At 35.4% G+C, this 17,361-nt stretch overlaps 1 protein-coding gene across 9 annotated transcripts in view; it reads right to left on the bottom strand.

Annotated features, from left to right (window-relative positions):
- Window positions 1-17,361, bottom strand: part of PAN3 (poly(A) specific ribonuclease subunit PAN3) — an 82,356-nt gene that overhangs the window by 40,411 nt on the left and 24,584 nt on the right. For 6 of the 9 annotated variants that reach the window (XM_068672407.1, XM_068672416.1, XM_068672401.1 and 3 more), the window contains 3 exons: window positions 16,974-17,044; window positions 14,742-14,804; window positions 5,899-6,060 (listed from right to left, as the gene is read on the bottom strand). In XM_068672407.1, the coding sequence (XP_068528508.1) occupies window positions 5,899-6,060; window positions 14,742-14,804; window positions 16,974-17,044 (296 nt within the window). The remainder of the gene's footprint in view (window positions 1-5,898; window positions 6,061-14,741; window positions 14,805-16,973; window positions 17,045-17,361) is intronic. The other 3 variants (XM_068672362.1, XM_068672384.1, XM_068672378.1) reach the window with 2 other exon arrangements.

The raw sequence follows: 17,361 nt of genomic DNA, 5'->3' as shown, positions 1-17,361 counted from the left end.
TGCAGCTCTTACATTTCCAAAAGCATACAAGTTTTCATCTGAACTAAGCCACTTTTTCTGCACTTTGTTTCCAACAAACATAGCCCAAACATAGCCAAATTGATTCTTCATATCCAAAATAAGTGAGGGAATGGAATATGAATGAGTTCTTTAATGCTTTATCTTTTTATTATTTTTCAAAAACTGTAGACAACATTCCATACCAGTGAGCGAGCAAACATGCAAAAAAAAGAGGAAGCCACATTCTTAATGGCCAGTGATTCCCTACAATTATGTTCCTGGTACTGAAAAGCATCCTACCTTCACTCTGGCAATAAAGAGTTCAAGTGTTAGTTTTACATTTGGATCAGCAATAAGCTTGAAGATCTCATTCTAAACGGGGAGTATGCTTTCAATGATACAGGCTATCTTTACAGTTTTCTTGATAAAACCTCACTAAACTTCCCAGATGGAGGGTAAGCAGAAAAATTCTTACATTTTAACAATAATGAAAAGAATCTAATTAGTGAAAAACATTTTCTCCATTCTGTATTATACTTAAATTTCCTACATGCCCGGTTTTATGACAGATTCAACTTAATTAGTCTTTATTTCCTGATCTTCATGCTAGACTGTGCTTAAAGGTTTAAGTCTGAGTAAATCAGGAGGATTGGTTAAAAAAAAAAAAAAAAGAGAAGACAGGCATTGAAGGCTTAAATGCTGTTAGTAATTAAAAGAAAGTAGATTCAAGAAAGAAATCATGTAATGAATCTAGTAATAAGGTGACATTAAAAACAAAAGTGAATGTACTTCCCAAAACCCAAACAAACAAAAAAAAGCAGCTAGTGCTGTCTGCACTATGCGACAAGACCATATCTTCCAGTTTCAAGTGTCTATAGAGAGGCACATACAAAATGATTTCAAAACAAACTCCAATTAATGTTTCTGTAAATGAGACAGAACAGAAACAAGCATGGCTCTGTTAGCTATGTTCAATTTTTCCAAAAAATACCAAAATAAACTAACCAACAACTCATATCCACTAAAGTTGCCAGCATTCATTTTTTCTTTCAGCTTGGCCAGTTTAAATCTCATCCTGTTTCTCTAGTAAAAGTATAAAAAATATTGTCAAACTAAAGCAGGGGCATGTCTTCCATAGGCATTATCTGAATTAATACCTGCATCATGCATTCTTACCAAAATGATTCTGTAAGAAAATTTCACTAAAAGTGTACACTGCTCTCAAATTTTTCATGAATGTGTTATTCCAAAAAGATAAGAACATCCTTTTAGTCAGCTTTGTGAAGAAACTTTAAAAGAGACCACAAAATAGAGTCCATCCAACCCCGTATAAAAAAAAAAAAAAAAAAAGAGGTCTATACTTCGGTATGCAAGAGAGCACAAAATGTTATAAAACACATAAAAAGTCCAAATTAAGTCTGAATTTAGTCATGATGCAATTAGTAAAGATGGAACCACAAGAGGAGTAAGATGGGAAAGACTATAAAATGATTCATTTCCATCACCATTCAGCACAGAGTTTAATCTGTCTAGTGGCTAGTATGTTTTAAACACTTAAGACAACTGAAATATGGTGGTGGGGGAAAGAAATACACCTTCTGTCAGTACTACAGAACAAAAACGCAAGATTCCTTAAAGGAAATTGCAAATGAAAATAAAGATGGCAATGAAAGCTGAGGGTAGAGGATGAGGTATCTCAGCTGCGTGCCATTGCTGACGGAACTGCACAGCAGCATGCACCTGCACTGGATGTTGCAGCTGTATATATGAACAGCTTTCTGTAGTCTAGAGGATGACAATTCCCATTTCATCAACTAATTTCAATGCAGTTTTTCTATACCTACCTCAGTGATAAACTCCTAAGGCTCTAGTGCATGAATTCACAAATTAATCTGCAAATTGCCTTGAAGTACAGAGGTACCCTGTAATGCAGGAGGAAACCAAGACAAAGACTACGCAGCCTTTTAAAGGTCATGCAGGGAGCACACAAGTACTGGAAACTGCCCTTCTCTCTCATTTCCAGTTGAGTGCCTCACAACAGAGCTGTACAGCAGTGGCAGAGCCGCAGCCTCCATTTCTGTGGCTGTAACACTACTCAGTTATTTCCAGTTACACACTACCAAAGGCCAGCTACCTAAAGCAAAGAGTAGGCAAATTTCATTTGTATTTCAGAAGAACGTGCTAATGTACTTACCATACTAAAAACTGGAAACAAGCCTTTTTGTCCTCTTTTTATGTTGTCCTTCACCTCCAAATTCATGCTGATCTGTTCTGACATCCCGAATTGCATAGTCCTGTAATGGTTACAGAAAGCCACCACTAAACTGTACCCAAGCTACGAGCAGGGCAGTTCTCTGCCAGTCTACTATTTGGCATAGCTTTCAGAATGTTTTATTCATTCAAAAACATGCAAGAGCTTTTGTTTTTTTGTTGTTTTTTTTGTTTTTCAAATGGATAGATATGCCATAGAAGGAGCTTCACTTCACATAGAGAGCATCGCGGCAATCCCTCCGTCTCCAGAAGGATTCCTTGATGACTGTGACATCAGAGAAGGACACATTCTGGGATGTCAGAGCAGCCCATCAGACACTGGAGGTTACCAAGGACTCCAACACAAATCTCTTTCCCTCCCACTACTGAATTTGTGCAACATGCTTCCTTATTGTAGTTACTGTCACAAGTCATTACATTACCCACACAATAAGCTCTAGCAGTTCAAGGCCAGGCTGGATGGGGCTTTGGGCAACCTGGTGGGAGGTGTCCCTGCCCATGGCAGGGGGTTGGAACTGGGTGGGCTTTAAGGTCCTTGCCAACCCAAACTGTTCTGTGATCCTATAAAAAATTTAATCTCACCAACATGACTAGCTATAATCCAACATTGCTCTTTCAGAAAAGTTAGAGAGAAATTCATTTAAACTCAGTAAAATGCTTTGGCTTAAGTGCAGACAAACGATGTTTGCTCCACTTTTTTTTTTTTTGTTTTGTTAACAAAATACCTGAAAGTATTGTTAAAACTATAAACTTTATGTTTTTGATGGCAAATATTTGAAAAAAATCATTTCTAAGATTTTTTTTTTTTAATTCAAGAAGACAAAATGCTATTCATTGTGCTTATAAACTGATCTGTATAACAAAAATATCATATCCTACTACCTTATATATACTTTGATATTATAATACATATATGTATCTCATGGCATGGTAGTAGCTCAGAACATTTCCTAATGCAGGGCAGGACATACCACTGAAGAATAAATTTGGCTTTGTGCTTTTGCTTTTTATGGCACAACCCAGAATGCTGTGCATCCACTGTGTGGACCCCAGTTTTAAAGACTGGGTCATGCTTACATGACTAAAATAAATAGGTCTGGATTATAAATCCGTAGCCATGCATGAGAAACAGCTTTAACTTTTTACAATGCACCTTGCAAACTACCTTGTTTTGTAGAACAGCCATTTTTCTGACAAAAATCTCTACACCTTTCAAAACAGCATTTAACAGCATGCCATGAAATAGGGTCTTCCCACACCCTAAATTGCACATTTGGAAGAGTGGACGTTCAAATAGGCACAAGAGCTTCAACATCTGCACAGCATTAGAAGCTTTCAGCAATTCTGAGATATGTCTGCTTCTCATCTTCAAACAAATGAGAAAAAGATGCCCTCAAGCAGATGTGCCTTCATCACAATTTAACCTTTTTACTTATCATTGCTTAGCACTCATCATCAGCCTGGATTTAGTTTGCACCACTTATATTCACACCTGCAAAAACAGCCTTTCTTTAAATATACTGGAGACCTATGCTATCTGTGGGTTCATGTCCAGAAGAAGAAAAAAACAAAGTGAATCTGAAATCTCAGTATGAAACTACCTTTTTTTTTTTTTAAGTGTAGTTTCATGTACCAAACTTCTCCAATAGCCACAGCCATTTTTTGTGCTTTTACAATTACCATTTACATTTTTTAAAGTTCTTGAGCTTTGTTTCAGCAGTGACTTCAAAACTGTTCACATGAATACAAAGACTTAAAAGGATCAGAGTAACATCAAGACAAAATTCAGTCTCTTATCTACGTAGATAGAGCTTTATATACCCTGAACCTCATGTATAGCCTGTTTTCATACCCTTTTCCATTCACTCTTGCCAAATTTCACTATTACTGTGCTGTCCCTTCCTTTTCTTCTCTATTTCCTATGCCTGGAACTTCCTTCTCCTCTTATATCTACCAGATATGCATATACGTACTTGTTCAAGTCCCATACCTTCACGGTAAACCATGTAATTGCACTTTATAATACAAAATTGTATGTTGTACATAGGTTAATTCATTTATGTAGTAGCGACTGGCACAATAAAGGAGCTTGGAATTGCACCAATGCCACTAACCAAAGAAAGCTTAGGGACCTTGAGCTTTTTAAGACATGGATACTGAAGACAATTGTTCCTGGCCAGAAGCTCCAAATCTCTGACTACTGGTTCTCCAGCCTCCAGAAACAAAAAAAACAAAACAAAACAAAACAAAACACTAAGCAGTTCCACTTTATTGTTGTGCAGAGTAGATCAATGACAACCCTTGACATTACACAGAACAGCAAGAGAAAACAATGGAGAAAAAAATGGGGCTCTTCCTGCTCCTTAGAAGCCCACTTGAAATTTGAAGACTGATTTCTCTCTTTCTCTCTTTTCAGAGCAGCTGCCTACTAATTAGGGCTTGCACTCCCCATTAGATAAATGTGGTTAATTCAATCTTTCAATCTTCTCTCACTTGAGAAAAGCAGTGCTTCACTGGCTCCAACCATTCTTCTGCAACCTTGCCTGGTCCGTCTACTGGTGTTTCCTTAAGGCTTCGTCTTTTTCTGCTAGTGGCTTCTCTACTTCCCCACCAGCAAAAGAACCAAGACTTATACCCAGGCACCTATGCAATATATTATCACTTTGCATGCAATGTGCTGCCCATGACTTCGAATTTCAGCAATGCAAGGCTGTCCAAACATTAAGTAAAGCAAAATTCGTGTTGGTATTGCAGAGTTCTAATATCCACTTCATGTTTGCCCTTCTGTCACATTGAAAGTTTAGCGACACTAAAGAAATTCAAGGGGCCACAGACTCTAGCTGTAAACAAGTCTATTGTTGATTTACCCATTTCTATCACTTAAACACAAAGAAGAAAATCCTTGCAATGACTAAAATCTTTGAAGAACTTAAGTTCTTTCTCTGAAGAATCAAAAGCACCACTTAAGTGCAAAATAGTAATAGCAGCAGTGTTGTAGTTATGACAACTACAATAATTTTCATCTAAACCCTTTCTAAACCCTGACATTGAGCAGATTCTTCCCAGACAAGAATCACCCTCCATTATCATGCTAAGGAGAGCCTGCTACTTCAGAATCAGATATGCTCAAGTCCAGCTCTTGAAGAGAAAGTCAGGAATAAAGAACGTAACACAAAGGTTTCCAGCACAAGTTGAGAAATGTAAGCTATCCCAACATGAAACTTAAGAACTTATACTTTCTGTTCATAGTGGTTACATTCCACACTGCAGAAATTTTTTTTTTTTTGCATTTTGTCAATCATTTTAACAAAGCTTATTAAGTTTCACAGTAAACACTTTGCTCACATGAAAATTAAAATATGAGACCATGTTTGCTTGCTTTTAAAACACACTTGATTCTTTTTGCTTCTCCTCCACAGAATATAACAATCAGAGTATATGACACAGGGGTGGGAAAAGAGAATAAAACATCTGAGTCATTCTCCTCAGGGGGCCACTATGCCTGTTTTGCAAAATATTTTATCCTATCTGAAAGCATATTTGGAGTAACCCCTTCTAACATTCTCCAGAATTTAAAATCAAGCATCCAAAGTACTGAAAATTTGACTAGTAAAAAAATAATTTTACCTGTAAATTGTTTTCTGTGACTCTGTTCCACCAAACCATATTGATGGGTTCTCCTGTTTTACACCTGTCAGCCAGACAGCCGATAGGGTTCTTTGATTTTCTTGCTTTTGATCCCACCGGAACTATCCTCTCATCCAGCATCCCCAGTCGATACTTCCTGGGCTACGAAAAAGAAGGAGAGAAACCAGGCCACTCCTAACAACCCTCATCTAAAGCTACACTACAACAGGCGTCACACTGATTTCATTTCTGGATTGGTGGAATAGGAAACAATTTGCAAGTAAAATTTATCTGAGACTGTTTCCTTTCAATCATTTTTATTTAGTTGCAATAAACAACGTTTTTCAAAAAAAACTTCAGGGACTGCTAATTATTTGTAAGCAAACTTTTCCATCACAAGTCAGCCACTGCAATATGAGTACACATTTTCAGGAATTTAGTAAAAATTAGTTTTAAAAAATCCATATTTCTCTAACAGATACCTTCAACCACATCATAATACTGAACTCTAATACTTCCCTTAAGATTTTTACTGAAGAAGTAACCAACATTGACTTTCATATGCTTCTTTTTAAGTTCAGATTTCCCAAGACTCATCTCCTGAAGATTAACAGTTTGTTTATTTATTAATTAATAAAAGGTAAAGCTGAGTAGCCAATTATAGAACTCAATAACAAAAACATTTCTGCTCAAGTTAATATTCAAAAGAGTAACTTCAGGTACTGTCTTAGGTGAAGGCAAACAAATTACCATGATAAATGCATAGGAAACAAACAATCTTAAGAAAATAAAACATGCTTTAAGTAGTAAACATGCAGGAGATGTTTAAGCCTCAATAGGAGTTAAATTTCTACTACATTGCTAATGATCTCTACAAATAAAACTGTTTAAAAAGCATGATATGAACATTAAATTAAAAAAGACACTGGAAAAAAATGTTAAAGACTTTCACACAGGTGAGGTTCAGAAGTTCTCCAAATTGCTCTACGCTTTCAAACCAACATGTACATGTACTTTCTCAGATAGTAAACACAACCACAAGAAATATTTCAGCATGCAGGTTCATTTAGACCAAGATCTTTTTTTATACCAATTACAGCAAAAACTAGGGGCTTGTGTGTTTTTCTTTTGCTGTGTTTTTGATGTGCAAGTGTAAATTAGCACTGTCTGGACATAAGACCACTTTTTATTAATCGAAGTTTAACTTACCTGTAGTCAGTTACCTACTTCTTCTGGTAAGAAATCTTAGCAAGATGTACCTTGATATGCATTTTAAAAGTGGTTCCTCAATAAACAAGGTGACAATATAATTAAAGACTTCCCACCCATACACAAAGAAATGGTAAAATACATGTTGAGACTATAATAAACCAGCTGCAAAGTCATAGCTTAAACAAATTCCCTGATCTCATTCCCTGAAATCTTTTAGGCTGAAAGTTTTGGAAAAAGTTAACATTGAGACAGATCACCAGTAGCTCATTTGCTTATAAAAGAACAAGAAGCCCAACACTGAATATGAACTACAAAGGCAAGAAACTGCATAAAGATCAAGTTAACCAACTTTCATAACAATCAGTAAGATTGAATTTCAGTTACAATTACAAATTTCATGAACTGTGGTGGACAGGTACAAAGTCCTTCCATAGCTCAAGCTGATCCCAGTAGAGCTAAATACAGGTTGTTTATGGGAAGAACCACTCTACTGTTGGACAGCTTCCCATCTTAAACTACTACTATCATAAATGGCAAAGCTGTAAGGTCTGAGAAACCAAATATATAAATAACACAGAAGTTAAGGGCAAGGTTTGAATATAGTATGCTATTTTCTTAGCTTGGTTATGGGAAATAATAGCATCATGAAGATATCTACTGCAGCTCGCTTGGCATCTTCCTCAACTCTTGATGTTCTTCCAGGTGCAGGGCACTATCTGCCTCAGGCTACGGGACTACAATCCAGCTTTCAGTCATGTTTTGATTCATAAAGAGGTTTTGAATACTTCATAACAAAAGGTGATATATAAATATTTGAAGAAGGAGAGCCAAAACAAAAGAAGAGCTGAGCTTTTGTGGAGGGAGACTATTTCCTTTTCAATGTGATTCAGGTTCCAGGCAGCAGAACAAAACTATTTTAGGCTTTGAGGGACCACGTTAGGGGGCTGGCAGAAACAAAGGTTAATTCTATGCCATAAATCAACTTTGAGCAAATATAAGCTCTTAAACCAGTAGTTCACAGTCTTACTGAAAATAAAGAAGTCAAACTAAAAAGCCAAAGGGTGAGTGGGAAAGACAAAATTAAAATTTCACTTTTATTACATATTACAAAACACCAGCAGATTACAAGCCCAGCATTCCATTGGTAAAACAATACAACATTAACATTTTGGGGAAAAAAGTCTATTTGCATTTAAACCATTCTAAATTACACTGATTTTCAATGAGCAAAATTGCATCTGAATCAGAAATCCAATTAGAGTTTACATGAGACTAGAAAACAAAGTATCTGCCAGGAGGAGAAATTCTATAGAAAGGAAAGAACAAATAGACTGAGCAGTTTGAAAAAGACAATCAAGTTGTCTACATTCCTGCCTCCTACACAGAGCAGCAAATAAAGCAGAGACAGAAGAGCGCACCTTGGAAAAAGAGCAAGAACTCAGCATCTACTGATCATTTCTGAACTGAGGTGCCTACCTAAGAAAAGGAGACATGATCATCTAGACAAACTCAATTTCTTGGCATGGGTCAACTCTTTTAGATGGTTACAAAAGCAACCGTATGTTTGCTTTCCGTAATGTTTTTCTGTAAGGTACAAAAACCCTGCTCAACCATATAGATGAAGGGATAATTCAGCACACTGATTTTTATTTTATTTTTAGGGAAGTGGCTAAAGCATTTACATACTTCATAATCCCTAAGCAAGCATTTCCAAACTACATTGCAACTCCCAAGATGGTTACATGTTCCAAATGAGTTGTGAAAGGTCAAAAATACCAATTTTAAAATTAAAAATAAAGGTTAGATTTCATATTAATTATTATAGTTTAAGAGGAAAAAAAATACAAAGCCAAATTACTACAAGGCATTACTGGAACAGTTGAGTTCCTCCAGGGCAAAGAAGTAAGAAGCAATAGTAATTACTGGTTGCAAATGTTTACATGAAGCAGGGAACAGCTAACTACGTTTAATTGCTAGCAACAGCTTGGCTCCCCAGGGTGAGAAGGGTAAGCATTTTCAACCATAGCTAGTAATTATAACCCTTGCCCTGTGAAACCAAGCTGCTGCCAGCAATTAATGGTAGGAAGCTATTGGTTGGCATGATTAGAGGGAAGGTGTTATATATTAGGAAAGATCAACCCCCAAAGTCTCAGAAACATTACACTTAAACAAGAAATCCACTCTAAAAACAATGAGGACCTGAGTAGCATCTTCATATCGGAATACTACTACAGATGAGTAACTTAATTAGCCCACGCTAGAAAATTTTTCTCAAGTCAGCTTAATTACTTGCCTCCCATTCATTCAAAAGGAAGCTTGGGAACATGTTTAGCAAGTCTATTTTCTTCCTACTATCTGCTGTAACAAGGTTATGCCTCACCCCTAGTTTCTCCTGTTTCATGGAGAAGAAAATGCAACTAACATACATTAGGCAATGCCCCACTCCATCTTTCCAGTTCAGGGGCTGGACACACCAATGTTATAAGGCTATCCTAGAGAGGAAAAAATAAAATCTAAAAAAAAGTTTATGAAGATTCAAACCATAAAGACTCCTCCTGTCTAATAACCTCCATGTAATATTTAAGTCTGGATAAGGCAGAAAACCAAGACAGACTTCAAAAATTTTGTTCCACTGAAGATCCGTAGTTGGATTATTTGGGATCACACATGCCCCAAATTATATTTCTGCTCCTCAAAACGTACTTATCCTCTGATGGGCTTTGAGTATTTAGATTTTGAAGACAATTTCTATACCAAAACATGCACAACAAAGTTCAGCATACAAACAGATGAGCAGGCCATAGTATTTTAAAAATACTGTGAATAACCTGAGCCCTAATAATCATCTAAGGCTGTCTACGTGCGTATACTGAAGCAAATACTTCATGGTTCTCTATCACAGGCTAACTTAAGCAGCATTACCTTAAATTACCACAGCAAAAGAAAAAAAAAGAGATACCACAGTAGCATTACCTAGGACTCATCTCTTGTACAGTGAGTTGACTGTATCATGTACAAACATATACTAGCATTATATCGTCAGACAGGAAAAACTGGGTATACCATGTTTTATTTTCCTTGCACTGCTACAAAATTAAGAAATGTGCTTTTAGTCTCAAATGTTGACTTGCCTTGTAGTATTTCAGTTTTGTTTCGCTTTTTAAACAGAAGTTAGTATCAAGTAGACCATTAGAAAAAGATTAAATGCTCAGCTACTGTGCTACTCTACTGAGCCAACATTTTTATTTTCTTTCTTAAAAACTAAAAGCTGACTACAAGCCAAGAACTCCCCTGGCAGAGCTTGCAAATGACTCCTGTTAGATCAGAACTCTCCTCCTTCCTTCCTTGTTTCAAGCAGCTATCATCAGTGGAAGTTTCACCCAACAGCCATAGCAGATCAGCTAGAGTAAGACAGGGAAACAACCAGCTATCATTATGAACTTCAACATGGGTATAGGGGGAAAGAACAAGTCAGGGCCAAAATCTATATACAGGCACAATCAGCTGAGTAGCATTCTTAATTAAAAGTACAACTGAACAAATGGATTCATCAAGTATTACCTTAACACCTACCTTAACACTAGGTGGGGTCGCTAGGAATACCCTTGTAGATTTGCAAACTGTTAGTATGAAAAAAGGCAGCTGTCTTGTCATTACTTTTTAAGCCTTGCAGCTAACATTGCTACAAACCCCTTACACGGTTTAGGATTTGGCTAACCAAAGTACTCTCTCCACTTCCTATTTCATTGCAACCTCTCTTTGGTACACAGGCAGCCAACACTCATTTATCTCAGCTTCTGAATGTTAGAACCTTTGGAACCTGTTTGACTTTGAAAATCCACAGAAAATGGAATAGTAGCCTAACTTTCGGTCTAAAAGTTTAAAAAAAAAAAAGTGTTAAGAAAAAAAGGAAAGTATACTAACATTTACAATATTTATATACTTAATAATTTTACTGTTTATAATGTTATACATTGAAATCCCATGCACCTTTTTTTCCTCTTTTTATTGTTCATAAAACCTTGGTTTTCTCTGGGAATAAAATTTTCTCTAGTTGAAAAGTATCATGTAGAGACAGCAAGAAATATTCTTCTGAATATTTTTGATTATTCTTTGAATATTTTATATATATATATATATATATATATATGAATATATTTTATATTCAAAGAAAGCTAAAATGTCCATGTGGCATGGAAATAGCTTTCACCCCGTAACATATGTAATCATTGCAACAAAAATCTTGGTTCAGCCAAATTTGAGTGAAAGCTCCAACAGATCAGGCATTACATCTTACAGCTAAGGAAAACTTCTCAGGTGTGAATACAAAAAAGTATTTCAGGAGCATGGAAGTTGACGACGTGAAAATCCTAAAACATTTAGATGGAGTTAAGTTGACATATCGAAGTCTTGACTCAAATTTTGCAGCCAAGCTAGGTCTGTGTATGAATCACAAAGAACTGAAACGTACCACAGTCACTGACAAAGTTCTTTGCTAAGAAATTACTATCACCTGCTAAATTGAAACAAGCTAGCAGAAAAGCAGAGCTATCTGCTATAGTGATGGAAAAAGCCTATGTAGTGAAGACTTATCAGAGGACCACCATCCCAAGATACAGTTAAGAACCAAAAGTATAGGGAAAAGGACTAAAGATTTTGATGAAACTTCTACTCTGTTCAGAATATGATTTCTCAAAACTGGTGTACTTTTCTAGCTGTTTTAAGTATTTGCATAGAATTTTCAATTACTGTGAACACAAGTTTAAGAAATCCTTCAATTAATGTATTGCAAATAACTTACTTGAAGACTACTTAAATATTACCATGGAAAGAGTCAAAAAAAGCTTGTAAATATAATCAAAAACATCTTGCACATTCAAGTTACCTGACAGAGGTCTAGGTGGCTAACAAAAAAAAAAAAAAAAAGACTTAAAAATGGGGAGTGAGGGTAGCTTTTGAAGTTTTAGATGTCTGTAGTTCATACAATACATCTGACCTGTTTAGACACAAAACCAGATCTTTTTTTATGCAGTTCTATGGTAAGTGCTATGCTGTGAATCCATCTTATTCTGCTCTTTTCCTTCAAATACACAAATAGGGGAAGCAACAAAAATATAATGACTCATCAATATAAAAGTGTTCAACATTTCTAAAAGAAGGTGCTTTAATTACGTGATTTCTAACATAATAATCACTAATCCATACACAAAACTCAATGAGAGTAAAAAAATCACTCATGTCATACACATACCATACTAGGTAGTATTTACTAAGATAGCGACAGTATACAACAAAAGAACAATTCCAAAGAAAATTGTACACTAGGTCAATCATCATATCCTTAAAACACATTTTAGACAGAGGTAGACTTCATACTACCTGCAAATATTTCCTAGTTTTCTTTAGAAGCATAATCCGTTTTTTTCCTTTTTCCTTCAACAATTTTTTGGCATCGCTTACCAACTGTGATGTTTTATTATTGCAATAGAGATGTATAACCCCAGGAGGAAAGTTTCAGGTTTTGAAAGTTAAGTTTAGCCCCCCAGGTGCATTATAAAGTGTGTGCAGCCAAAATTTTGCAGTTTAAAACACAGTGATGTGAGGTGATGTTTGGCAATGACCTCTCAGCTACTCAGAACATGCTGCATGCTTTTGAGGTGGTATTCCAGGGACCATGGAACATTTTTCATTAAAGGTAAATACATCAAGACCAAACAGCATGCAAGGCTCTTCAATGAACACCACTGAAAACTATAACGATGATGTACCAGAGGTGTCAAGACAGAGCTGGAGAAAAAATACAGCTTCCCAACAGGTAACAAAACTAGATGGAGGACAGGACACTGAAAAAAAGGCTGGAAATGGTTTAGATCTTAATAACTTGTTTTCTATAGAACCTAGAGTTAGCTTTATTGTTTTCTTTTAAGAGGAAAACTCTCCTTGTCCTCATTAAAAAAGCCTGCAGTTTTTTGAACTGGGCTTACTGGCAATCTTTTGTTTCAAAATAATGTTGTCTGCACATTTAGTACTGCTGATCAAAGTATATGAATTAAAGAAGGCTGCTGTCCACTCCCACTTGCAATATCTCTCTACAGAAAACATCAAGATAGCAGAATCCTGTTCTCGGTGAAGTTCAGTCCAAATAATCTGTCATAATTTCCATTCTAATTAGAGTATGTTGTCCTGGCTTTTAGTCACCTAAAATCAGTGGAAGGAGTTCTAAAGAGAATTTTGTAAAACACATAAAACAGCTTTAAAGCTATACTGAAGTTCTGTTCACTACAGCAAATCTGTTCAGTCTTTGCAACCTGAGGACTAACAGCAATCCTCACTTTAACGACCCTCCTCTAAGTGTGACTGAAACATTAAAAAATTAAACCAGTGTCAGGAGCTTTTCAGAAGAGTTCAGTTTCCATGAGGATTGAAGGTATAAAAAAATAAAACAAAACTTTAAAAAATAACAATGTTTTCCACTGTCCTTTAAGGCTGACTATTGAATAGTGGTGGAACCATTTAGTCCAGATTGGTGGTAACAGTCTCAGAACAAATTTAAACAAAAGCTTCATCACTTTGTTTTTCTAATACATTAAGCTGTCATTCACTTGGCATCAGATTCTCATCAGTTATGTTGCACATATTTTTATGAACTGTTTACCAGAACCACCAAAATGAATGCAAACAAATGTGTTTTCCAGACAGATTATTTCCAAGTTTACAGAGGAACTTTTTCTAGATAAAGATCAAAGCCAATTTAGGAAAAAACACCCAAGAACTTCAGATTCAGAATGTTACCCTATTTTTAGCAAGCGTAACATGTATTTGAAGAAAAACAAAAAAAAGTGACATCATTATTCTCAGGGAAGAGGGTTAGTCTAACTCTAGCTTTTGTTCCATGCTTCACAAATCCTATTTGTGCATTGTAAATTAATACTTACCTGAAAATCTCTTATAGGAAATTCACTTTAAGGTTGCTTGTCTTACTGCATGTAGAGTTACAACAACCGGACAGTAAATCCAGCAGGGTTTACAGTTGACAGAACCTCCACCAAGGCTCCATCTATAGAAATACTTAGCTCCTTTGATTTCATTTTAAGTATCCTATAAAATGTCTTTAAATAGTAATCTTAGCTTTCCTGGAATCTAAAATTGAAATGCAATTTAATAATTTCTAGACAGAGAAAATAAGGTTTATGAACATTCTCGAGGTTAAAGGACTACGTTTACTTTTCAAACAAAAGGTAAAATTGATCAAATGTTTTTAAAAGCTGTAACCAACGTTTTAAAACATGAAAATAATCATAAGCAGTAGCCTAGTCACTACTAAAAAAGCAAGGATATTAAGAATTCTGATCATGTCTTAGTTTTAATATTTTATTATCAAATATATAAGCTCACATGGCTTGCCCGCTGTTAAAGGGCTGCCAGAATAACACAATCAGTAATATTCAGAGACAATATTAATAAACTTAAGACATCTACATATTACAATTTTATTTTTTTTTTTTTAGAAACTATTCATGGTTTTATACAAACATCCAGTTTTTACATACTTGCAAGTAACTTAATTCCAAATATTTAAAATAACACATTTCTAATTTGTAAAGCAAAACAATCACTCTTTATTCACTTACCAAGACTGTATTATATCTGTCCTCCAAGTCAGTGATAAACGAAGGAAATGCTGGTTTTGCCAGCTAGTTCAGAACAAACAAAACCTTAGCCCTGGGCTCTTAGCAAGAAAATTGAAAGGTTTTTTCAAATAGTAGATGTTGTAAACACCTACATTTGAGCTAGCCACCAAGGCTCCCTTTAGAGTCATTGAACAGAAACGTGCACTTCTGGAAGGTTATCTAGCTTGTGTTACAGCAGGTATTGAACACTGGCTATTTAAGTCATGTTGCTCGACCTCTAAATAAAACTCAGTTACTGGAGTAGGGTGCAAATCACAGAATTTTTTTAAAAATACTCAGCACTCAAGCATTTAGTTCAAGGAAATGTATGACTATACTTGAATGCTGTACTCAAAAAAAATACTAAAAATGGTAAAGGAACAACATCCAAGACTATTTGCATTGTATTGTCTGGCTGTCAAGTCAAACAGTCACAACAGAAATTCATTTCTGCTACAGATTCATTTCTAGTAGCTCTATACATCAAGTATTATCCACTTCACCACTCATTGACATTAGCCTCATCTACCTTGCTTTTCTTAATGTCAGCCAAGTGTTCACTTAAACTGCTTGTCTCTCTCTACTGACTATAGAGGGAGCCTTGACGCCTAGATTTTAAGACAGTTCCAATCATATTAGATGAAAACCTCCCCCTTACTAGTATTATTTAACAATCTTTTACACAAATATAGATCACAAAATGGAAGCCATAATAAACAATAAAAGTTTAATAGGAAAAGCATAATGACACCCCTTTCAATTAATGCCAGTTATGTCTGAAATATTAATGGAGGGAAAAAAAATAAGTAAATCAGTTTCACAGATAAATGCCTCTCTTGATACTATTTTTGCAGTAAGTGGTTTAATTGCTGATTCTTTCTTGGGGAAAAAAAGAGACCAAGTCAGAACAGACTTTTCATTACTAATTGAGCTTTAAGTTTCTTGAGCTTTATATTCAAACATTATCTGGTTTGCTTCCATTTTGTACTGTTTCATTAACTTTGAATTAACAGTCAGTATTAGAAGCAGTGTTTTAGTATGCTTTTGTATGTCATTTTCTTTTGAGCATATGGTTTAATATGCATACACATATAAATAGAATACAATTTTCTTTCTTACTGTCCTCATTAACTGGGTAAACACATAGTTGTTTACATCAAACTTCCAGTACAATACAGCTGGCATTAAGGAAAAAGGCAATTGAGAGATTCCATCTAGTTTGGATGCATAATACTGGGAAGTTATCATTCTACAGCTTCATTTTAGTTCAAGAAAAATAGTCTGATGGACCAACTATGGTAATTATCTTCATGCTCAATCTTCACCTGCAGGAATGATACAGAGCTTAATTGCCAACACGCAAATAAAGCTCTATGAAAAGTCACAAGCATACTGATACAGCATGCTTTCAAAAAAAAGGTATTATTGTCTACAGGAAAGTTCAGAATCATGTGGCAAATAAGAAGCAAAACATGAAAGTCATCACTGAAAGCAAAATCTGATAACTGGCTGGGACAAGATAATGTCTTTTTTAATAAGAGACAGTTTGGAAAAATAAGAAGTAATTCTGGGGTAAACCAAACTTTTGTCTCTTATTCCAGCCACTGTGCTTTTAAATGGGTTATTAGGAAACAGTACAGCCTGAGTTGGCGCAGGTCAAAGGTGTTCAAAGATGCTCTTTAGCTTTCAGCAGAAGACTTGTCAATAAAGATTAAATGGGAAAAATACCACACCTTATCTTCCCCATAATATTATTACAGTATCTTTCAAACTGAAGGCATTTCAAACAAAGAATTATTTTGACAGCATGGACAAATAAATGGGAGGAATGATTCTTCTTGTATTCAGAACTTATTACCATGAAGGTACAAGATAATCCAACCACCTGCAAGCCTCAGTGCAATAAAAATAATTTGTTTTTAAATGCAATGGACCATGTCTGAATTTTCATATCCAAAGCATTCTTATCATCTTCAATTTACAAATGCTTGGAATATTTCTTAATAGCAACAGTCTGATCTGGTGCAACACAAATGAAAGGGATCTCATTTATATTGGCAGTGAATTAGTAAAATAAACCTAGTAACACTAGAAGAATCATCCTTATTTCACCTAGCATTTCAAGTTGTTCCAGATCTTCTTCCCTGTCAACTCATGCACGATTACACCACTTAAAATTTAGCTGTTACCTACCTTTCTCCTTTGAGACACGGTGAGGGCAGCAAAGTCATTAAACAAGGATGAATTTGGTGAAGTTAGTGGATCTGTAAAAAGAATGTAAAACATGTTATACACCTACATATATACAAAAAAAGCCTACAATTTTTTATTTGTTTGAATGGAAAAAAATCCCTCAGGCAAAACTATGTTTAGCAACACTGTTGAAAACTACAGCATTTATTAGATTCCATGCAACAGCATAAATGAAATAGTGCTCATTAGCATAAATGCATTACATTTAATTGCTGTTGACACTATTTAAAGTCCACTAAGATTTTAATGCCTTCATCTCCACTTACCTGAACTTAGTCATCTTCAGCACAACATAGCATTACAAATAATGATGCAGATGTTATGTCAC

This window comes from Anas acuta, chromosome 1 (assembly GCF_963932015.1).
Source record: "Anas acuta chromosome 1, bAnaAcu1.1, whole genome shotgun sequence".
Classification (NCBI taxonomy): Eukaryota; Metazoa; Chordata; class Aves; order Anseriformes; family Anatidae; genus Anas; species Anas acuta.
Note: the sequence above shows the minus strand (reverse complement) of the source record. Positions and strands in the feature narration are given on the sequence as shown.